Source organism: Arvicola amphibius, chromosome 6 (assembly GCF_903992535.2).
Source record: "Arvicola amphibius chromosome 6, mArvAmp1.2, whole genome shotgun sequence".
Taxonomy (NCBI): Eukaryota; Metazoa; Chordata; class Mammalia; order Rodentia; family Cricetidae; genus Arvicola; species Arvicola amphibius.
The window spans coordinates 155626168-155651166 of record NC_052052.2 but is presented as its reverse complement, the minus strand read 5'-3'; the positions used below and the strand labels follow the sequence as shown (position 1 = coordinate 155651166).

General features: G+C 41.5%; 1 protein-coding gene across 7 annotated transcripts in view; it reads left to right on the top strand.

Annotated features, from left to right (window-relative positions):
• The window catches only part of Agtpbp1 (ATP/GTP binding carboxypeptidase 1), a 117534-nt gene that overhangs the window by 35405 nt on the left and 57130 nt on the right, over positions 1-24999 (top strand). For 5 of the 7 annotated variants that reach the window (XM_038334200.1, XM_038334206.1, XM_038334202.1 and 2 more), the window contains 6 exons: positions 175-321; positions 2646-2777; positions 6278-6371; positions 8196-8431; positions 21873-22081; positions 23346-23523. In XM_038334200.1, the coding sequence (XP_038190128.1) occupies positions 175-321; positions 2646-2777; positions 6278-6371; positions 8196-8431; positions 21873-22081; positions 23346-23523 (996 nt within the window). Of the gene's footprint in view, positions 1-174; positions 322-2645; positions 2778-6277; positions 6372-8195; positions 8432-18579; positions 18618-21872; positions 22082-23345; positions 23524-24999 lie in introns of those variants that run through there. The other 2 variants (XM_038334205.1, XM_038334207.1) reach the window with 2 other exon arrangements.

Sequence of the window (24999 nt, the reverse complement as noted above, 5' to 3'; positions counted from 1 at the left end):
AGGCTAATTTGGGCTGTACAATGAGACCCTATAACCAAAACACAAAATATGATTTAGATAGTATTTAGTTGTAGAAATGAATGCTTGGATTGAAACATTTCTTGAATACTAACTTACTGTGATGCTCACAGTGGGAGGATATGCTGTTTGCAATATTTTTTAAAAACTTTTTAGGTGGAGGCCGAAGAGCAAGTTTCTTAGTTGCCAAAGGTGGTTCACAAATACTGTTACAACTGCTAATGAATGCCAGCAAAGACTCCCCTCCCCACGAGGAGTTGATGGTACAGACTCATTGCATCCTCGCAAAGATCGGACCCAAAGGTGAGAGCTCTGTTTTATGGTTACTGAATCTAGAACCATCTTTGTGACTTTGAATCTTTATGTCTTTTTAAATTTTTTTTTTAAATTTTGTTTTTTGAGACAGGGTTTCTCTGGGTAACTCTGGCTGTCCTGAAACTAGCTCTCGTAGACCAGGCTGGCCTCGAATTCACAGAGATCTACCTGCCTTTGCCTCCCGAGTGCTGGGATGAAAGGTGTTTGCCACCACCACCCAGCCAATCTTTGTCTTAAACTGCTTAAATTTTGAAATGTAAAGCACTACTTTATCTTGGGTTTAACAGTGGAATGTTTTACAGTTAACCAGCAGGAACTGAGGATCCAGGATTCATGAAGAGGTGTTTTGAATGTGGCATACAAGGGGAAGAATGCCAGTGTCAGTGCCTTAGTGCTTGTGGGTGCGCTCATGTGCATATACATGTGCGTGCATATGTATATACGTTTACACACATATACATGTAGAGAGTGAATGCTATGTGTCTTCTGGTGAAGTTAGAAGGAGCAGTGTGAGTACAGTGTGTAGAAGTGAGCATGTTGCTGGACAGTATTTTCACTGATAGTCACATTTGTGTGCAGGTCAGTGTTCTGGAAACTTCCTATTTACAAAGACCAAGCAGACGTGAAAAACTGTGAGGGTTCGAGCCGCAGAGAGGCACGTAAATACTAAAAGCACAGCGAATAAGGAGAGGCAGGCCCAGGAGAAGGAGAGGCTGCTTATTCAGGCAAACAGAACATGTCGTGCTCTTTGGGTGGAACCTGAAAGTGTAGAGTGTCTGTATGTTGTCTTAACTTTGAAGAGTCTTGATGTGAACATGCTACACATACATGTTGGCATGTAGGATGCAGGCATTTAGCTTGTATTGTTAACAGACCGTGTTTTAAGGAATGCAACTTTGGTGACTTTGAGACTAAATGTAGTACAAATCTGTCTTGGCCCTTATTTTTCTTTAAGTTCTATACTTGAGATTCCTGAATTCCCTTTTTTGATAATTTTGTAGAAAATGAAAATGAAATAAAGTTTTATTTATTGGTAATATCCTTCCTCTACTAGTTATAACCAAATTATCTTTTACTTTTTGTGAAATGAAGATATCAGTGTGTCTGTTTCTTCCATTATAATTCATAAGTCTTTACTTTATTCTGCATCTTAAATTTGTACTTTCCCTATTAGCATTTGTACAACTTTTCTGTTCTTATGCCATTCATTCAGGTTGTACAGTAATTTTTTGAGTGATTCTTTTTGTTTTTTTTTTCTTGTGACATATAGGTTACTTTACCGTAGGGATATTCATTCTTTCTGCCTTGAAATCTGTGTTGTTGGTGACTGACTTCTGTGGGTCTCTATAGACACAGTGATGCTCCCAGGTGGAAATGTCCTTTACCCTGAATTGCACATGCTAAATATATGTGTACTAAGATTATCACCTTGTATTCTACAAATATGTATAATTATCATCTTAATCAGAAATTAAAAATAAGATATTTAAGGAGATGGAAGTGTTAGTAGCCATGACTTAGTTGTTACCTGCCACAGCATGTACTGAGTTATCAGAATAGTTCCTCTGTTTGCTCATGCATTTTAAAAGATTTATTTTTTTATCGTTTTAGTGTGTGTATGAGGCCAGAGTTATCAGATCTCCCCACTGGGATGATATGTAGTTGTAAGGTGCTTGCTGTGGTTTTGGGCACTGAACTTGGGTCTCCTGGAAGAGTAGTAAGCACTTTTAACTGTTGAGCCATCTCTCCAGCTTCCCCTTAAAAATTTGTTTGATATATTTGCCACGTTAATTTTTATTTTAAGATATTCATGTTTTTATTAATGTGTATATTATTTTTATAGTTATGAAAATATGTTTATATTAAATAATACTGGTAATGGATATTTAAATTATTTACTCCTCTTCCTGACTGTGTTTGTTGGAGGTGTATTGAATTAACTTATGGGATAGTAGACCAGCTATGCTCGCCTTGCATGGGATCATCTATGTTGGACTAACTACTCTAGCCCCTCCCCGTCTTATTTTCCTGCCTTGTTGGTATAGGATGTGCTTCAGAAGGGTAAGGTGTATTAGAAATTATCCAAAAATGATTATCAGTTTGATTATTTCATATCAACTTTACATCCGACATGAATGTATAGACAGATTTAATATGTCACTGCTGTTTTGTCAGTTCTGGTGGTTACATCCAGGCCTGGCAATTCTACGCAAGCCCTCTACCATTGAGTTATATCCTTAGTCTAAATTATTTTCCAACTTAGTTTTCTCCAAAAGTTTTATGTGAATAATTGAATAAATTTTTTTAAACAGATAAAAAGTTTGGAGTGAAGGCCCGAGTGAACGGGGCGCTGAGTGTCACCCTGAGTCTGGTCAAGCAGCACTTTCACAACTACCGCTTGGCTCTCCCTTGTCTGCAGCTCTTGCGAGTCTATTCTACCAACTGTAAGTACTTACGGGTGGATGTGATCTACTCAGGGCTGTGAGCTTACACAAACGAAGTTTAAAAACCATCTAATGTCTATAAATCTCTACAATTTGTGGAAAGTAAGCTTCAATATGGCTCATAAGTCAACTACAGTGATTTGGAGTGAGAAGGTGAGAATTCTCACATGTTCCTTTACTTTGAAAAGGACTGGGCTGAGAGGAGAGCCCGTGGCAAGCCTCCAGTGGAAGAGTGTGGAGCGCTGGCCACTGGGAAGTGCTTCTGTCTGTGTGGGAGACGGATGTAGAGTCTCCTGGGAAGGAGGGTCTCAGGAAGGGATAGTCGGTCTGGGAGATGGAAGGACCCTGCCCTTGTGTGTGGATCTGTTCTCTAAGGAGAGGGGGAGAGGAGATGGGTACATGTGCTGCTCTCTATCCCTGACGTGGTTCGTGTGAGCAGCTACTTCAGGCTCTTGCTGCCTTGCCCCCCCCCCCCCCCCGCCCCCGTTATGATGGGCAGTTTCCTGGACTTACATGCTAAATAAAAACTTTTCCCCATAAGTTGCTTTTGTCAGTGTATTTTGATTACAGCAACAGAAAACAAAAGTAAGATACTCTGGGCGTTCACAGACAGAGGAAGAGGCGGAAGGCACGTAGTCTTTTACCTGCAGCACTGGCTTATCGCCAGGGAGGCAGCAGAGCACACAGAGAATGGTGCAGGCATCTCAGGAAGTTAGAGAAAAGAGCAATTGAAGGGAGATTGTTTCTAATTACTCCCCCCATACTCTCACTTTGATATATTAGGTCTCAAACCTATGAGGTAAACATTTGCCGTGTGTTTTCTGACTGAAATCTCAGTTAACACATGAACCATAGGGAGATGGCTCAGTTAGTAAATTCTTGTTGTACATGCATGAGGCCCTGAGCTTCGGTCCCTAGTGTCCTTGTTTATAACCCAAATAAACACACAAAGGTCTAGATTAATCATAAAGTGGTTGGCCTAGTAGCTCAGGCTTCTTATTAACTCTTTCTTATATCTTATATTAGCCCATTATTCTTGTCTGTGTTAGCCATGTGGCTTGGTACCTTTTTCAGCGAGGCAGTCATATCTTGCTTGCTTTGTGTCTGGCTTCCTCTCTTTCTGCGTGATGACTGCAGACTGTCTCTTTCCTGTTCCCAGGATTCTCCTGCTTTTGCCCTGCCTCTACTTCCTGCCTGGTCAGCCAGCCTGTACTTGCTGCCTGACTACTGGCCAATCAGCATTTATTTAAAATACAAGTGACAGAGTACAAGCCATTGTCCTACAGCAGAGGTGAGAGGGAGCTTGCTGGCCAGTCTGTTTTAATGAATCACTGAACTCCAGATACAATGAGAGACCCATCTCAAAAAATGTAGAACAATAGGAAAAGCCACTTGACATTGACCTCTGGCCTCCATATGTACTCTCTCTCTCTCTCTCTCTCTCTCTCTCTCTCTCACACACACACACACACACAAATTAGAAATAAATTATAGAGTGTCTGAATATCACGAAGAAATATTGATGCAGTATAAGGTATATGTGTATACACATGTGCACGTATATGCTGAGCGCTTAGTTGAAGGTGTACTCAGAAAAGCAACGAACACTTACATGACTAGGGACATAAGGAAAGAATTTGATATTTAATCAACAAAGAACAGACATAAACAGTAAAATTGAGGAATGAATTAGGAAAAAAAAAGTAATTTAGATCCCAGCACTTGGGAGGCAGAGGCAGGTGAATCTCTGAGTTTAAGGCCAACTTAGTCTATATAACAAGTTCTAGGACAGCCAGGTCTCACAGAGGAATCAAACCCTGTGTTGAAAACCAAAGCCAACCAAACAAAACAAAAACCACATTGATTAGGAAAGAGAAAAATTGATTGAAAAATTAAAACTTGATTTGAAATAAAAGTGAAACAATTTTAAATACAGCAGCCAGTTGAGGAAAGAAGATGCTGGAGATGTGACTGTGGGAGGCTGGCACAGGCGGAGAGCAGGGGCTGGGGTTCCCAGGGTGATGGTGAAGGCTGGCACAGGCGGAGAGCAGGGGCTGGGGTTCCCAGGATGATGGTGAAGGCTGGCACAGGCGGAGAGCAGGGGCTGGGGTTCCCAGGGTGATGGTGAAGGCTGGCACAGGCGGAGCAGGGGCTGCGGTTCCCAGGGTGATGGTGAAGGCTGGCACAGACAGAGAGCAGGGGCTGCGGTTCCCAGGGTGATGGTGAAGGCTGGCACAGGCGGAGAGCAGGGGCTGCGGTTCCCAGGGTGATGGTGAAGGCTGGCACAGGCAGAGAGCAGGGGCTGCGGTTCCCAGGGAATAGAAGAGCTGTATTTTTTGGTGGCATTTTATTGAATAAAGCACTAGAAGGCTAACAAATGGTTTCTGTGTAAATTTTTTTGTGTGTGCTTGTTTGTTTTTGAGACCGATTCTCCCTATGTTGTCTTGTCTGTCTTAGAACTTACGATGTAGAGCAGCCTGGCTTCAAACTCAGAGAGATCCACCTGCTTCTGTTTCTTGAGTGCTGGGATTAAAGGCAGACAACTACCACACACAGTTTATGTGTAATTTATTTAATACTTGTTCAGAATTTAAATTATGGAGCAGTTTTCTTACTGCCCATCCTCTGTAGAATGTTAAGTCTTCAGTTTTGCTTTAGTGAAGGCCCTGGTTGCATCACACTAGGTTGGACTCTCCAGAGGCCCCTGCTCTGCCCAGGCTGTTGGAATGGGCAGCTAGTGTGTTACTGGGTGTCAGTTGCTATAGCTGAAGGCCCTTGTCTGTCTTTTCTCACCTTCCCATTTACAGGTGTTATCACATGTAGCCATTGATAATCTGTCAATGCCCATGGTGTACATAGCTGTTGAGCTGTTCCAGAAACTTCTGCCTTCTAAACTCCACCTTGTTCCTTTAAGAGCTAACTCATGTTCTCATTGAGTGGACTTAGGCATCATTTTTCCCAGAAGTCCCCCGTCTCACTCTGAAGTGGGGATGCCCATGGGGAATAAACAGCCTACACCGCTTACTGCATCTAGACAATGACGTAGTCGTGGCTTATAGTCTCTGCTGCTCTCGCTGTGCTCAGTTTTCTCAGAGCAGAGCCAGTGCTTGTCCCTTTCTCCCCACATTCACTTTCCTGTGTCATCTCATCATAACTCTTTTTGGAGTGCTAGTTGCTTCCAGCTTCCCATACAAATAAAGCAAAATACCTACCAACCCCAGAGCCCTACAGCAGACCTTCAGCGTGTGCTGGGTAGCTCTTTCATCAACCCCCAACCCTACAGCAGACCTTCAGCGTGTGCTGGGTAGCTCTTTCATCAACCCCCAACCCTACAGCAGACCTTCAGCGTGTGCTGGGTAGCTCTTTCATCAACCCCCAACCCTACAGCAGACCTTTAGCGTGTACTGGTAGCTCACATTCACACTTACTAAATACTTTGGAATACTTTTGGATTCATCACTAAGACCCATATTATTTTGTGTTTTTCTCCTGTTTCTCAGCTGTGAACGCAGTATCTTTAGGTAAAAATGGAGTTGTGGAGCTGATGTTTAAAATCATTGGACCTTTCAATAAGAAGAATTCGGGTCTTATGAAGTGAGTAAATGTTTTGGCATGAGTAGAAATATGTCCTTAGTCATTGCCGTTGCCTAAGCAGTTGAAGTTAGTTATATTTAGAGTCTCTAGTTCTTAAGTAGTGACTCTTTATAATGGTGAAGATGTTCTAAATTAACAGCTTAATCTTTAAATTAGAAACTTTCAGTTTACTAAGATTAGTATTTTAGTCATGTCGACTTTGAATGGTTCTAGAGCCTGTGAGAGGATAGGCCGTTTACAGAGCATCATTCGCTGAGGCCTTTGTTGAGTGCCTACTGTTGTCCACACCAACTGGCTAATTCTCCTTCTCAAGACTACCTGATGTGTCTTGAAATTATAATTTTTTCTCAAATAATGTTGTTATTTTTATCTTTTCTTCTATTGAAACATGTCTGGGTATATGAGTATATGTTATATGCTATATTGTGCACATGTGTTTCCATTAATTTATAGGTTCTCTAACCTCAGAGATGAAGCACTCTGTTTTGGGGGTTATGTTTAGTTGTTTTTAAAACTCACACAGCAAGGCTCAGAATGTATCCTCCCCATGGGTTTCAGTGTGTCATCATTGTCCTGTTGTTTATGCTCCTGCCACAGTGCTGTTTGCATGTTTTATTGGGGACTGTTGATAGGTCATATGGTATGGTTATTTCTCCCAGTAAATTAGTAGACTACTTGAGCATACACCTCTGTTAAATAAGGATGGAAAAATAGCATCACTGCTACAGTGATATCAAGAGGATAATAATGCCTTACTAGAAAATAATCTCCATGTTCTTGGTTGTTGTAGTTAAAATGTTACATGGATTTATTTAGATGAGAAATAAACAAGTCATACACATTGTTCCTAGAAACTTTTTTATTTTTTTAAAAAACTACCTTTTCTCATTTTTTATTACCAATCCCAGTTCCCACTCCCTCCCCTCCTCCTGTTCCCTCCACTCCCCCGCCCCACTTCTCAGAGAGGGTAAGGCTTTCTATGGAGAGTCAACAAAGTCTAGCACATTGCATTGAGGCAAGACCAAGGCCCTCCCCACTATATCTAGGCTGAGCAAGGTATCCCTCCAAAGAAAATGGGTTCCAAAAACCCAGAAGAAGAAGTAGGGATAAATCCTGGTCTCACTGCTAGTGGCCCAGAGTCTGCCCGAGCCATATAACTATCACCCATATCCAGAGAGCCTAGTTTGGTCCTATGCTGGTTTCTTTGCTGTCAGGCTGGAGTTGGTGAGTTTCCATTAGCTCAGGTAAGCTGGTTCAGTGGGTGTCTCCATCATAGTTTTGACCTCTGCTCATATTATTGCTCTTCCATTTCTTTGACTAGACTTTGGGAGCTCAGCCCAGTGCTCCGCCGTGGGTCTCTGGCTCTGCTTCCATCAGTTGCTGGATGAAGGTTCTATGGTGACATTTAAGATAGTCATCAATGTGACTACAGGGCAGGGCCAGTTCAGGCATCCTCTCCATTATTACCCCAGAATCTTAAGGGAGTTGCAGCTTCCCAGAGAAGTAGAATAGTTCATGAACTCCCAATCTCAGCAGGGGCCTGCATTCTACCATTGTTAGCTTACTCTTCTTTCTGTCCATGTATTATATCTGCCATCACGTTTGATTACTATCAGGTATGAACTTCTCATGTTGCCACAAGTTCATTTCTGTGCCTAACAATATTAATAGTGGTTCTTAATTTCATTTTGTGTTTTCTGACTGCTGAAGAAATGCCTTCTTAATACTTAGCTTATTAATATTAGCATTCAAATAAGTTTTATTTGTTGGTTGTATCTCATAATAATATCTATTATTATTATTATTTGTTTTTTTTCGAGACAGGAGTTCTCTGTGTAATCCTGACTGTCCTGGAACTTGCTTGGTTGACCAGGTTGGCTTTGAACACAGAGGTCCTTCTATGTCTGTCTCTAAAATACTTGGGTTAAAGGTGTGTGCCACCATTGCCCAGCCCTCATACTTCTTTAAAAACAACAAAGAGCCCATTGTTGTGTTGTGTTTATTGAAGGGTCTCTTGAGGTTTAAATATGTCACCTCTGGATTAGGTGACTGGCATACAGGTATGTCCTTTATGTGTACTTGCAGCTTGCCTGCATTTACTTTTCAAGATGAAATGTTTCCGAGGTGATGGTGGTGGTGGGTGCTGCGGCACCAATTGTATCTCTGTGCTGAAGTGTCTGCTCGTCAGACGACTCCCCCACCTGCTGAGTCTTGAGTCAGTGTTCACTCCCCCTCTGCCGGAATTTGTTATTTGATTAGGGCTTGTAAATAACAACTGCTGGTGCCAGAGAGGGCTTGTAAATAACAACTGCTGGTGCCACCACTTCCTGCTCTTCCATGTCGGGTGGTTCACAACACTCAGAATGCCATCTCCAGAGGCCCTGACACCCCTTCCGGCTTCTGTGCACATCTGCCCACATATAGCCTATACTCACATAGATACGCATGTATAAAGCAACTAAAAATATAATGACCATTGGGGTTGGAGAAGTAGATCAGCTTGAGGTTAAGAGTGTGACTTGCTCTTGAAGAGGTCCTGAGTTCTGTTCCCAGCACCCATGTTGGCCAGCTCAACATCTTCTGTAACTCCAGCTCCAGACAATCCAGTGCCCTCTTTGAGCCTCTGTAGGCACTGTACTAAACTGCCCATATGACCCCACACAATAATTAAAAATTATAAAAATAAATATTCAAAAACATCTTTTTAAAGTTTTAGCTTTGAAATGTTTATAAAGATGAACATGTTAACCTGAAGTATTTGACTGAACTTTATTCTTTAAATATTTTATCTTATATTTTTAATTATGCATACATGTGCATGCATGTGGGTACCTTTGGAGGCCAGAGCCGTCAGATGATCCACGTGGAGCTGGAGTTACAGTAGTTGTAAGTCACCTGATGTGGTTGCGGGGAACCACACTCTGGTGCTCTGTAATACGAGTATGTACTGCTGCTCCATCTCTCCAACCTCCAGATTTTATTTTTTAACCAAGAGGGTGCAGAGTATTTGGACTTTTTTTGTTTTCTTAATAAAGGTCAAAATAAATGAGTGTGGGGGTAGATGCCTGTTCTAGCATGTGGGAGATGTAAAGCAGGAATATTGTTAGTTGGAGAATAGCCTAGGACATTGGGAGAGCCTTTCTCTAAGGAAATAAATAAATAAATAAACATTTCAAAATATTTGGGAAGATTCCTTGCACATATAATTATTAGTTTAGTATTTGTAGCCCACATGTTTATTTATTTTTAAACATTATGTACAATCTTAACATAACTGGTAAAATGTAACAAAATAAAGTATTTGTATCATAGCTAGAGAGCTCACTTGGCATAATGAGGGTAGTGCAGTGGGCTGTGCAGGCAGGGCCTGGAGGTGATGTCACCCGACTACTCACTGGCTGCCTAGTCCAGAGTAAGTTACCTAACCCGTCATTCTTGTCTTTTCCAGATATAAAGATACTTAGTGTTGGTGTCTTCATTATAAATTGTAGGGATTTAATGAGATGAATCCTAGGAGCACACATGTGTCTATAAATATAATAATTTTGTTTAGTTTAGCAGTGTGGAAACTTGGATGTGGACAAGCTCTAGATGATACTAAAGTGTATGATGTATACACACAGTGCTTTTTTTTTTAAAGTGGTTCTGGGGATTGAACCAATGGCTTTGTACATACTAGGCAAGTGCTGTACTTGTGAGCTGTATTCCAAGACTTATTTTTTATTTACATGTCATTTTTCTTTTATTATGTAAAGAAGTTCATCATTTATCTTTAGTGTACTTTAGTGTAAAATACATGACCTTCCTATGTAATACCTACATATCCTGTTGTATCCATGCTACCATATTTAATATTAAATGTTCATAGGAGAAACAGAACATTTCAAAATTATATTTGACTTGATTTGTAGACCAGCGGTGCTAGAGGGACTGCCCAGCTAGTCCTGGGTTCAGAAGAAAGCACCACAAATAAACCAATGACGAGTGTTGTTGTAATGGAATACATGGGATATTTTTAGATGTTTCCATTGTAGGGCAATAGGCCAAAAACTTCTGAGAAAGGAATGTAGTTACCTAAATTACCCGTTTATTCCTTTTTTCCTATTGGTATTTAAATTAGTGTGTGCGCGTGAGTGTGCATGTGTCTGTGTATCTGTGTATATGTGTGTTGCCATGGCAATGCTGTGGTCTTCAGAAGACAATGCTGGGCAGTTGGTCCTTGCCTCCCACCTTGGAGCATGGCCTTTCTTGTTGCTCTTGCTGCTGCACTGTCCTCTTGGCTAGCTTGCCAGCAGCCTCTCACCTGCGCTCCAGTCTTCACCTCCCGTCAGGCTGTGGGGGAGCTGAGGTTACAGATGCACAGCACTGAGAGTCTGTGTGTCTTACAGGACTCGGGCTCCAGGCCTTAGCCTTATACTGCTTGTTTTTAGATGACTAAGACCTCTGCCTAGCCCTCAGCTTGTATCTTTATTTTCTTTAATTTTTAATATCTTTCTTAATTTATTTGCATACATGTGTGTATGTGTGTGTACACATGTGTACATGTGTGTGTGTGCATACTTGCACCAGTGGTTTCCATGATGTTCATGTGGAGGCCAGGGAACAACTTGTAGTAATAGGTCTCTCCTTCCATAGATTTGAACTCAGGTAACTGGCTTATCAGTAAGTGCCTTTACTTGCTAAGCCATCCGACTGAGACCGTGCTCGTATTTTTTTTCATTTTTCATTTACTTTACATAACGACCACGGTTTCCCCTCCCTTCTCTCCTCCTGTTCCTTTCCCCCACCTTCCATCTTTCCCCTCCCCCATTCGTTTCCTCTCTGTCTCCATTCATAAAGGGGCAGGCCTACCATGGGAGTCAACAAAGTATGGCACATCAAGTTGAGGTAGGACCAAGCTCCTACCCCGGCATCAAGGTTGTGCAAGATAACCCAGCATGGAGAATAGGTTTCCAAAAGCCAGCTCAAGTACCAGGGACAAGTCTTGATCCAACTGCTAGGGGCCCCACAAACAGACCTGTCACACACACAGAGGGCCTAGGTTGGTTCCATGCAGGATCCCTAGCTCTATTGGTTCAGAATCTGTGAACTCCCATGAACTCAGGTCAACTGTCTCTGTAGGTTCCCCTGGTCATGACCTTGACCCCCCACCCCCCAACCCAGTTTGTACAATCCCTCTTCCCTCTTTGACTAAACTCCTGGAGCTTGGGCCAGTGCTTGACTGTGGATCTCTGTATTCACCTTCCTCAGTTACTGGATGAAGGCTCTGATGACAATTAGGGTAGTCACCAATCTGAGTACAGGAGAAGATCAGTTCAGGCGTGCTCCCCACTATTGCTAGGAGTCTCAGCTGGGGTCATCCTGTGGATTCCTGGGAGTTTCCCTGACAATTTTTTCTCCCTAACCCCAAACTGCCCCCCATTAAGATATCTGTTTCATTATTCTCTTCCTCTGTCCCACCCCAACCCACCCAACCCAGTTTATAACCAAACAGTGAAAGACCTGTATGACAAGAACTTTAAGTCTTTGAGGAAAGAAATTGGAGAAGATAGCAGAAAATGGAAAGATCTCTCATGCTCATGGATTGGTAGGGTTAACATAGTAAAAATAGCAATCTTTACTAAAAGCAATGCATAGATTTAATGAAATACCCATCAAAATTCTAACAATTCTTCACAGACTTTGAAAGAACAATACTCAATTTCATATGGAAAAAAAAAGCCCAGGATAGCTAAAACGATCCTGTATAATAAAGGAACTTCTAGAGGTATCACAATTCCTGACTTCAAGCTCTACTATAAAGATATAGTAATAAAAACAGCATGGTGTTGGCATAAAAACAGATTGATGCATCAGTGGAATCAGATCGAAGACCCTGATATAAATCCACACACTTATAGTTTTTGATAAAGTAGCCAAAATTACACAGTGGGGGAAAAAAGCATCTTCAACAAATGGTGCTGACATAACTGGATGTCAGCATATGGAAGAATGAAAATAGACCCATATCTATTGCATGAAACTCAAGTTCAAGTGGATCAAAGACCTCAACATAAATCCAGTTACAGCATACCTGATAGAAGAAAAAGGGGAAAGTTGCGTTGAACTTATTGTCACAGGAGACAGTTTCCTGAATATAACGCCAGTAGCACAATTGATATTGACAATTAATAAACGGGACCTCCTGAAACTGAAAAGCTTCTGTAAGGCAAAGGAAACTGTCAGTAAGACAAAATGAAAGTCTACAGAATGGGAATATTCGCCAATCCCATATCTGACAGAGGGCTGATATCCAAAATATCTAAAGAACTCAAGAAACCAAACATCAGAATACCAAATAATCTAATTTAAAAGTGGTATACAGAGAATTCTCAACAGAAGAATCTCAAATCACAGAGACACACTTAAAGAATTGTTCATCCTTAGCCATCAGGGAAACGCAAATCAAAATGACTCTGAGATGCCAGCTTACATTTGTCAGAATAACTAAAATCAAAAACACTGATGACAGCTTATGTTGGAGAGGATGTGGAGTAAGGGGAACAGTCCTCCACTGCTGGTGGGAGTGTATGGCAGTTTCTCAGAAAATTGGGTATCAACCTATCTCAAGACCCAGCATTACCAATCTTGGGTGTACACCCAAAGGATGCTCAGTCATATCCCAAGGACACTTCTCATCTATGTTCACAGCATCATTATTCATAATAACCAGAACCTGGAAACAACCTAGATGCACCTCTATTGAAGAATAAAGAAAATGTGATACATTTACACAGTGGAGTATTATTTAGTGGTAAAAAACAAGGATATCATGAAATTTGCAGGCAAATGGACGGAACTAGAAAAATCATCCCAAGTGAGGTAACCGAGACCCAGAAAGACAAACACGGTATGTACTCACTCATAAGTGGATATTAGCTGTAAAGGATAATCAGACTACAGTCCACAGCCCCAGAGAAGCTAGGTAACAAGGAGGGCTAATGAGGTATGCATGTATTTCCCTGGGAAGGGGAAATAGAAGAGATTTCCTTGGGTGAGCTCTCCTACAAGGAGAGCAGTCAAGTTGTATTAGGGCCCACCTCACGTTGAAGGTCACTGCTGGGCTTGACCTCCATCTTAACGTAGGTGTGCTGACTTGATTAACAACTACTCTCCTTGTTCTTGCCTCATTGCTTGTGGACTGTCCTTTGGGTTCTTGTTAGTATTCTTCTGGGTGGAAAATACAAAAATTGGAAAACTCTAGGAGAAAGTATAAATATTTGGAAAGTGAGAAACTTTAATCAGTTAACCCAATCCGAATCATTCATTTAAAATATGTAAGAATTTTTATAACATTCATAAATTCATATTATCTTTTAAGTTTAGCATTTAGAATTTATTTTAGGAATTGACTGGCTTATTAATGTCATAGAGTTTCAAAATTTTATGTTGAAGTTTATACTTTTTCCTTTTGTTTTATTTTTTAAAAAAGAAAACAAACTTTTTTTTTCATTATACATACCAATCCAAGTTCCCACTCCCTCCCCTCCTCCCATTCCCTCCACAAACCCTCCCACCCCACCCCATCCAATCCTCAGAGAGGGTAAGGCACATTGTTTGGGGGAAGGTCCAAGGCCCTCCCTACTATATATAGGCTGAGCAAGATATCATCCAAAGAGAACAGGTTCCCAAAAAGCCAGTACATGCAGTAGGGATAAATCCTGGTGAACCTAAGAGAAACATATGTAGATCTACCTGGAAAGTCGAAACAGACAAGATTGCCTGACAAAATTGGGAGCATGGGGGTTGGGGGAGAAGGGAGAGTGGAAGGGGAAGAGGAGGGGAGAAGGGGAGGGGTGAGGAGAACTTGAGGGAATGGTATAGTCGAGAAGGAGGAAGGACAGAGATGAGAGCAAGGAAAGAGATTTATTGATTGAGGGAGCCATTATAGGGTTAGTAAGAAACTTGGCTCTAGAGAAATTCCCAGGAATCTAAAAGAATGATCCCAGCTAAGACCCTAAGCAGTAGAGGAGAGGGTGCCTGAACTGACCTTGCCCTGTAGTCAGACTGATAAATAGCTTAAATATCACCATAGAACCTTCATCCAGCAGCTGATGGAAACAGTCAGAGACCCACATCGGAGAACTGAGCTGAGCTCCCAAAGTCCAGCTGAAGAGTGGGAGGAGTGAGAATATGAGCAAAGAGGTCAAGACCATGATGGGTACACCCACTGAAATAGTCTATCTGAACGAATAGGAGCTCATCAACTCCAGCCAGATTTAGAAGGAACAAGCATAGGACCAAATTAGTCCCTCTGATTGTGGTTGACAGTTGCATGGCTGGGGCAGACTGAGGGGCCACTGGCAGTGGCACCAAGTTTATACCTTTTGAATAATGTTTTGATAAAAGTTTCAAGATGATTGCAAGCTGCTAATTTCTTTATCTGATGCAGCTGTGGAGGTGAAGCTCAGAGCCACTGGTGCTGGGGCTGTGCGCGCTTCAGCTTTCCTCCCTGAAGAAAACAGCTGCCAGCTGGGAGGAAGCCTTTCTCAAGGATTTTACAGTTTGGAATCAAGTTAGCCATTGACTCGATTGAGAGATTGCTCAGTGGTCAACATGTGCTTGCTACTTTGCAAGAGGCTCAGGTCTGGTTCCCATCACCCTTGTTCAGTGGGTCACAACTGCCTGTGGCTCAGTTCCAGGGCACCTGCTTCCCTCTTCTGCCCTCCCCCCCACCGTAGAGTGGAGGCAAGCAGGGCCTGCTTTTCGTCCCACCCGGCTCCTGCACGGCTAGCTTTACACCCGGAATAACAACACACAAACTGTATTCATTTAAACACTGCCTGGCCCATTAGTTTCAGCCTCTTATCTAATTCTCACATCTTGCTTTAACCCATATTTAGTAATGTGTGCAGCACCACAAGGTGGTGTCTTACCGGGAAAGATTCAGCATGTCTGACCTGGTGGCTGGCTCCATGGCATCTGTCTCAGAGAGGAGAGGCATGGCATCTTTCTAACTTCCCTTCTTCCCAGCATTCTGTTCTGTCTACTCCACCTGTCTAAATCCTGCCCTATCAAAAAGCCAAGGCAGTTTCTTTATTAACCAATGAAAGTCCTTCATCACCACCCCCACCCCCGCCACAGTCTCACTTATAAAAGAGTTAGCTAAAGATGAGTAAGTAGTTGCGTTCATTGCATTGCATCAGTTTCCCGTGCTGATTTGGTGGCTGGAAATGACAGGCGTTTACTATCTCACAGTTGAAGAGCCTGGGTGCCCAGTCTCAGATCCTCAGCAGGCTGTCCTCTTCTGAAACCATGGAGAGAGCCTTACTCCTGCCTTCTCACCAGTTTTGCTGGTTTGTTGGCAATTCTTGAGCAATCCTTGGCAGTCTCAGCTTCGTGCCTTCTGCTTTCATCCTCAGTAGATGGATTCTCCATGTGTGTTTGTCTTAATGTCTTCTTTAAGGGTGTCCTGCAAGCGATAGTAAGAGCCTGCCTACCTGCAGCATGACCTCCTATTAATGGTTTTCATCTTCACTGACCCTGTTTCCTGGTGAGGTTAGATCCTGAGGTTAGAGATGTGGAATACAGTTCAGCTGTAACTGATGAAGTTCGTTTCATTTGTTAATAGTTCGTGAGAGTTCTGGTCTTTTGTCACCATATTGTCAGCTATCTTCATTGTACCTTGTCCCTTGAAATGCCTTTTATATACTGATTTTTCTCTGTGTACTTATATCTGAGGTTGCTGTTTCAGGTGGTCATGATAGTATCTGTAGTAAAAAGTTTGATAGAGAGAATGTTATATTGACATGGCAAGAAATACACAGTGACATCCCCCTCCTTGATGTAAAGATGCAAAGAATTCAATGGATCTTGCAGCTTTTATTGTTAAATGCTCAGAGGAATATATATTTTGTCTGTTTATGCACTAGTTTCCCTCTTGCTAACAGGGATTGAGCCTAGGGCCTTGTCCATGATGGTCAGGTGCTCTCCCACAGATTTGTACCCTTCAGTGGTTGTACTGTGGTGTAGAGGGATGCATAATAACATAATACAAGTTAAGATGCCACAGAGAGACAGTCCGTAGTTCTCTTTGATTTCACCCTGCAATATGACACATCCATCTGACATAGCATACTGTCCATCCTCAGGGAGTGAACAGCTAGAGAATAGTTGATGTATGCAGGTGTACTTCCTCCTTAGGCTTTGTAGATAGTTTTGTGTGTCTACTCTGTCTACAGACCCACAGATTGTTTTTGTTACTTTTAAGGTTATAAGAGGATATGAATTGTAAGAACAGTTTAGTCCATGTTGCTGTTGTTTTATGCAATCTTTATAATGTGATAACTCCACAGGTTGGGAATATTCAACATTCCAGAAGGATGCCAGGCTTGCAGACCATTGTGCTTTTAAGCCCTGGGGTATTCTTACAGAATCTCCTTTATTTCTCCATTCTAGAGAGGATTGCAGTATGTTCCCTGTTTTTGAGGGTAAGATGGTGCTGGTTGGTGAACTCCTGCATAATCTCCTGTAAGAATCATGGACATCCAGCCCCTACACATCAGACAAGGAACCTTTCTGTCAGGCAGGCTCTTGGCACATCCGTAATGCATGACTTGCTTCTCAGCATTGCCTACAGAGCAGCAGACAGTCTCCTTTATTTCCCAGATGTGTCTCTATTCTGTCTTCCAAATAGACACGTTTTAGACTTGTGCAGCACAGCAAGACTGTAGATGACTGACATGCGGATCCCACTGGGTGGTCCTGGCGACCTCGGTGTCTCGGAGGAGAGCCCAGCCCTTGGGATTGACTGCAAGTGGCCAGCAGCAACACCTCCCCATGCCAAGTGTTCCATTCCTGACTGTCTGATATACACAGAGGCCTTTGCCCAAACAGGAAGTACTTTCTAGGTGACTGCTTCTGCTGCCTGGCCATTCTGTATGTCCCTGCTTGCTCTTGGGAGCATTGCAGTGGCCACACAGCTCACCAGTAACCCTTGTTGATTTCTTTAAAGGGACACCTTTCTGATTTTGTAATTGCCTTTATCAACAAATGACTTTTATTAGTTTAGTTTCCTTATGGGATTTTTCATGTGTGTTTTTGGCATGCTGCAGTTTAGTTTAGATTCTGTAGCTTCCACATCCATGAAACATCCGTTTCTGGTGTAGTTGAGTGATTGTTTCTAGGTTTAACTGTGAGTCAGTATTCATGCCTTGCAGACCTTCTGGTCGCTTACCATCCATGCATCTCTTCATCGGGTCACAGCTTCGTCTCTACCACAACATGTGCACCCGCTGCTCCATCACCGGAGTCTTAATTTTTTAAGTAGTTTTCCATAGATGTGTGCAATTTATTATATAATGTAGACTATAAAATTACCTGTTGTTTTAACTTGTATAAATGAAGAAGGACTGTGTAGTAGGCATTCAACAAATGCTTAATGGTGAGTGAAATGCTTAATCTTGATAGTACACATATTTTAGTGAAAAATTGTAGGAGATATTATACTATGTAGGGTTGTACTTCTGAAGTTGAAACCGAGGGACATTTTCCCCTAGTAACCCACTTTTTATAAACCATTTGATTTACAGACTTTCTACAGTGATAGATAATGGTGTCTTTGTGGCGATTATTGACAGCTGATATAATAAATGAGTATGTTCAAGAAAATGTATGTCCCTTCAACTTTTAGGACTCTTTCTGTGTCCTGTGAAGGGGTAACAATTAGCTTTGCTTCTAAGTTGCACAGTTTACAGTTATCCCTTATGTCCAAGGATGCTAGCCCATGGCGCTGAACAGCTGTCACATAGGAAAGTTAGAGACACCTGTAGCAAGCACCCTGTAGGTCTGAACCAGACCATTATAACTTGTTCTTATTAATTCTTTTGTAGCTGGGGCCCCTGAGTCATCTCTTTTGCTGTTTGTGTACTCTCAAAAGTCAAATGCAGACACTGTATTGATTTCATTTATCTAATCTCTGACATAAAGACAATGTTAATTTTATTAAAATTTTACAAGTACTTTGACTATTTTAATTTTATTATTTAATTTTAAACTGAGGGGGAGATAGATGTACACGAGGAAAACACTAGATAATCAGTGCTGTTGCAGGAGTAAATGATTTGGAATGGATAATGGACAAAATGATATTTGACAAGATTGCATGCCCTTGCTGTAGATTCATTTCACTAGTTTTGTTGTTGTTTGTGTTTTCTTGTTGTGTTGACAGGGTTGCTTTAGACACTCTTGCTGCATTGCTAAAATCAAGTAAGTTTCTTAATACTAGAAATAATAGTAATTAAACTACTCTATATATCTATGTTCAAGAAGTTGGAAATTAGATTTAGTGTATATAGTTAAACTAGTTTCTTGTAGTCAAAGTTACAGATATTATATTAGATTTATTTCTCAGAAAAATGATGTTTATATGACATTTACTTATTTTAATGGCAAGGCTTTATGCTTATGTCAGTAAGTTAGAAATATAAAAATGATGTGCTTGAATAAATTATCCAAATGGATGGAATAAACTAGCTCAATAAGCATGTCAGTATAATGCATATTTTCATATCACATAAATTAACATAGTAATTTTTATTAGGAATTTTGTTTTTACTAATTTTTGTAAGTTCACATTAATACCATTTAAAAAGTGACATGATACAAATTTATAGCAGTGATAAATTTGTTTGCCCAGAACTCACTCTGTCTTCAGAGCTGAAACATGGGAGATGTGTCTTCTGATGCTGTTGGGGAACACGTGCTACATGTATTGAGGTTTTTCTCACCAACAGGCTCAGTATGTCTTTGAAACATTGTCATAGTATTCTCCCATATGACCAGTTGCTTAATTAACATTTAATCTTGACTTTTAATCTTCAAATTTCTGTTGATAGATGATAGATTTTTATATGCCTCCTCTCCCAGTACATAACAGGCAGTTGTTCAGAAACTATTGTCCGGGGTGGGGCCACCTTGTTTGCTAAGTTTCCATGGCTCTATATTTTTAACAGTGAGATGATTAAAGTGTAATCTTGCTTGCATAGTGGCTGGAGTCAGAGGCAGGGTCATTGATATCAGGTTCAAGGCTAACTTATCTGCATAGTGAGCTTCAGCTCAGTCATGGCTACATAGTAAGATTCTGTGTTTTTATAAAAAAAAAGAATTAAGTTTAAAAATACATTTTTTGTTGTTTACCAGAATTCTCATTGACACTTTCACCCTTGGGATGGAATGGACGGGTCTCAGTGGGGTAACTCCTTTTGTCTGTGATGTGAGAAACTTAGACCAGGGTTACACTTGATGAAGCCAAGCATCTGATGAGTAGTTTGTATTTAATATCTCTTCCAATTGCACTGCACACACAGGATACACAACACAGGACCCTAATAATGCAAAATAGCATGTAGCAGGCTGCATAGTTTGAAATGGACCAGTGCATTTTGGAGTATCCTCTCTTATATTAAAACTTGCTTATTGTGGGGCACTTAACTCAGAGGATAGATTTGCTCTCTGAAGTAAATGTGGTAAGGAAAGTGTGTATAGGAGGAATGAATGTGACAGGAGTGTGAGCAGGGACACACATCACATGATGCAGCTTAATGGAAAACTTCAGGCTTTTGTGCTTTGAGAGGAAAGGACAGACAGACTCCTAGGGACTTTTGTACCCTGAGTTTGAGTAAAACTCTTCCATTGATTTGTTTTAATTGTGCTCAGTGAAGATTGTAGATGACTCTCATCATTTTTTAAGGGCCAGTACAGCACCCATGTTTGAATGATAATGAATCCTTTATTTGGCATTTCATTTTAAAATATAAACATTCCCCCTAAGTATCATTTAGGCTGTTGCAGATTCCAGCAGAAACAAAATTGTAAATATTGCAGTGGCCAAAAAGTTGTTAACTAAGTCTTCTTCATGGCTACTAAAGACGTGTGAATTTCAAGTGGTGTGAGCAAAAGTGTGCACTCACTTAAAACTCCCGGGTGTTGTTGTTGAGACCAAGTCTGATCCATCCCAGGCTGGCCTGACCTTGCTGTGTAGAAAAGGGTGACTTTGAACTCCTGATCTTCCTGCCTGCATTTCCTGAGTGCCAAAATTACAGATGTGCACCAGCTTGCCCAGTTTACGTGGTGTGGGGGGCTGAACCCCAGGACTTTGTTAGTTCCCCAGTCTAAAATACAAGAAAATTTTGTTGATCGATCAAATCAAGAAATTGAACTGATAATATAAATAACAGCCTCGTAGGAAATTAGCTATTGTAGATACAGTAGAGTGTCTTTTTGTTTGGTTTTATTTTTCTCTCTTGTCTGAGACAAGGTCTTATAATAGCCCAAGCTGACAGTCCTCCTGTTTCCACCTCCCCGGTGCTGATGTCAGACACTCACTGTCTGGTTTACCATGAGCTCTCCTCAGAAACCACCTCCTCCTCATGAGCATTCAGAGCACCGTCAGCAGTGTACGAGTCACACAAGCATGTGTAGAACTAATGTGCCTGTTAGGCAGTTAAAGGCAGCAGCATCTTGGGGCCCATAACATAAGCTAAGGTTGGGTAAATCTGAGGCTAAGAAGAGATTAACCTAGGTGGGTTGGCTCCACTCCTCTGCTCCTGCAGTTCTCATAAACCTGCCACAGCAGCTCTGGTAGCGCTGTGTGGTGCCGTGGAGGTGTTCCATGGCTGCTGCTTTAGTAGGCGTGTTCTTCTGGGTAGTAATCTTAAGTGTAAGAAGGTCAGTTCAATTTAGGGTTTCTTATAGTTGTAGGTCATTAAGATTGACTTAATTCAAAAAACTTATAGTTTTTTTATGTTAAGATTTTAGTACCTAGAAAGAACTATTTTCTAATCACACACTATTACCTTTTATATAAAACAAGTTGTATTTTAATTTTTGTGTTTTAAGGAGTAGATATCTATACAATTGTGAAATATCTAGAACAGCTAATTTCACTGGGAAGATAAATTTTATAAGTAATGAGCTATAATCCAGTAGGGTTAATTTTAATTGGAACACAGAGTTTGTAGTAAAAATAAGCAAGAGTGACAATTGTTTTTAACACAGTCATGCTCATAGCCATTCAGTAAAAGCGTTGTGCTTTTGTCTTATGAAAAATGCCCATATAAGTTTCAAAATATATGGAGTTTTTAAATCAGCATATAGCATTTAAAAAATTATAGACCTTGTCTTAGTAAATGCACTCATTTTTCAATTTTTTTGTTTGAGACAGTCTCACACTTGTGACCTTGCCTTTGCCTCATTAGTGTTGCAGGTATGCCCCCAAGCCTGGCTAGGAAGGAGGCTCAACTGTAAATTGTGATAACATAATTAGGCAAGGATGTGTGTAGAAATTGGAATGATTTCTGGAACTTGCTGTAATTATTTTGTTAGAAAATTATTAAATATGTGGTTGTTCTTTTTCAAAGGCTGGGAATTTATCACAATATGATATTTTACTTTTTGTTTGATTCATTTTAAAGTTTTATTCTGTCATATAAAATAACCTTTCCCAATTTTCTCTTGTTAAAGAAACAAATGCCAGGAGAGCCGTAGACAGAGGATATGTTCAAGTGCTTTTAACAATTTATGTAGATTGGCACCGCCATGATAATCGGCATAGAAACATGCTTATTCGGAAAGGAATTTTACAGAGCTTAAAAAGTGTCACAAACATCAAATTGGGAAGGAAAGCGTTTATTGATGCGAACGGGATGAAAATTCTGTACAACACTTCACAAGTAAGTCACTTCTGCTCACAGTTCTGCCTGTGCACTACTGATATTGTTTTGGCTCTTAGAAAAATGAACTATTATGTAAGTACTCAGGAAAGTGTTCATATATTTTAAAATTTTGTAAAACCAATAATTCCCATTAGTTTTCACATGTGACCTCAGAGATGATTGGAGAGCGTGGCAAGTGCCCATGCCTAGAGCATGGGTCTCACACTGCAGCTGTATAATGGGCACGCAGTAGGAGGGCTCCGTAGAGCTGTGCTGCAGGGGTGACTAGGTGGGCCTAGCTTTGTGTGCTCTCACAAGGTATATGAGGATGCTCTAGCTGCAGGGCAGCTCTGCTGTGAGTGTGGGCCCTGGCCATGACCAGTTTTCAGTACAGGGTACAGAGAGAGATGAGAGCTACAAATAGCATGCCAGCCCTGCTAGCATCTTAGCTGCACACAGCCCTGACAGCACGCTAGTGACCCTGTAGGAGATGCCATCAGAAGGTAGAGGGCAGTTGCAGGGCAGCCATATTCTGCCCTTTGAAATGACAGGACACCTGTTCAAGTTGCATTCTCTTGGTTTTTCCACACAATAAACAACCTTTCTGCATGATGGTGCTTAAGGTTTCTAAACACTTGGCATGTTTATTCTGAGTGTTTTCATTTTTCTGGAGCAATCATAGATGCCTGTTTTTATCACCTGGATGCATACAGTAATCGTTATTTGATGTATGTTGATGAATCAGGTGGTTTTAACACTGTCGAGCCTTAATTTGACTGTTTAAGTCAGTCATGTATTGAAGATTGTGTAGTATGTCAAAGTACCACTGAAAGGCCAGTTGTCACTGGCAATAGTATCCAATCACCTGAACTTGACAATCGGCCAACCAGCCAGGCTCTTAGCAGTGGAAGTGGGGTCTGCTCCCACTGTTCCTTACGGCTTTGAGAGGCGCAGTCAGTGCACATGATGCTTTAGTTCTTACTAGTTCCCAGTGCCTCTGTATTCTTCTTCATGCTAGGCCAAGTGTCTGAGTGACTCTACTTGATGACTTTCATTGCCAAAGATAAGTACTGATTTTTGCCTAGTGAACATTCAAGGAAAAAAATCCTACTGAGCCAGTCACATGACTCCAGAGTACAGCTACATCTGAAGAGTAATGCCATTCTATAACTACATTGTGTTACAGTATTTGTGTGATGTCTGTGCTAGGAGATTATTGTGTTACATTTTGAGTATAGTGGTGTTGAGTGGTTCACTAACTCACATATTCTTGTTTGAACAGGAATGCTTGGCCGTCAGGACCCTTGATCCTCTTGTCAACACCTCTAGTCTGATAATGAGGAAGTGTTTCCCCAAAAACCGCTTGCCACTACCAACCATCAAAAGCTCTTTCCACTTCGAGTTGCCGATTGTCCCTGTGACTGGACCTGTGGCTCAGCTCTACAGCTTACCCCCTGAAGGTAGGGCCTTGGCTGCTATGGGACTCTGTTGACATGGTTGTTTTAAACTGTGTCTTAATGTGAGCATGACAAATCTACACGCTATCTTTGTCAATAAGCATTTCTTTAGATGTGAGAAACTGTAGTCTAATAAGAGAAGTACTGTGTTGCATGTATGTCAGAGTGAGTTGTGAAAACAGGAAATCAGTCAATAATCAGGGTAAATTTTCAGAGTGTAAGATGGTGACTCAGATGCTTAGGCCCTTCATTATGTTTAGGATTACCTGTGTAACTTCAAAAACATTTATTGCTTATGATGATGATGATGAGGAGGGTGATGATGAGCATGTGTGTTGTGTGTTGTGTGTGCCACCTGCATTCATGCTCGTGCCGAGTGAACATGTGAAGGCCAGAGGACAGCGTCCAGAAGTTGGTTCTTTCACCACACGGGCCCTAGGGATCAACCATGACATCAGGCTGCTGGCAGCCCCCACTGAGTCACATCGCTGGCTTGATTGCTACTCCCATAAGTTAAAAACCTAATCATCACAATTAGCAAAAATTGAACAACTTACTTGGAAAAAAAGTGAAATGACTTGAGGTAGGCTGTTTTTCACTTTTAGTGCAACACTGTAGGTATGTAATATGGGAGAATTTTAACTTTCCAATGTGGTTTTTACTGGTGGTGGTTTTTGGTGGTATCTACTGAAATGGAAAAGAAGTAGTAGTTAAGAATTTCATGGTAAAAAGGACCAAGGGGAAAAATGCCCTGCCTCTGACTAGACCCAAGGCCAAAGGAAAACACTCTGACCCTAACCCTAACCCTAACCCTAACACCAGGACCAGGACTTGAAATCCCACCAAACCTTGAACTTGTTCCCAAGTCAGGTTGCAGAATCCCACCAATCCCTGAGCACAGAATCCCACCAATTCCTGAGCACAGAATCCCACCAGTTCCTGAGCACAGAATCCCACCAATCCCTGAGCACAGAATCCCACCAATCCCTGAGCACAGAATCCCACCAGTCCCTGAGCACAGAATCCCACCAATTCCTGAGCACAGAATCCCACCAATTCCTGAGCACGGAATCCCACCAATTCCTGAGCACGGAATCCCACCAGTCCCTGAGCACAGAATCCCACCAATTCCTGAGCATGGAATCCTACCAATTCCTGAGCACAGAATTCCACCAGTTCCTGAGCACGGAATCCCACCAATTCCTGAGCATGGAATTCCACCAATCCCTGAGCACAGAATCCCATCAATTCCTGAGCACAGAATCCCACCAATCCCTGAAGTCCCTGAGCTGGAAATGCCACCAATCCCTGAGTTTGCCCCAGAATCAGACCACAAAAATCCGCCCCACCCCCCCAAGCCCTCTATAAGGTCTGCACCTTGTTCAGTTTGCTGCTGCTTCTCACCCGAGGCAGGTACCCTGCTGCATTCCTTCTTCCCAGTAACTCTCTTTAGTGAGGTTTGTTGTGCAGTGTGATGTT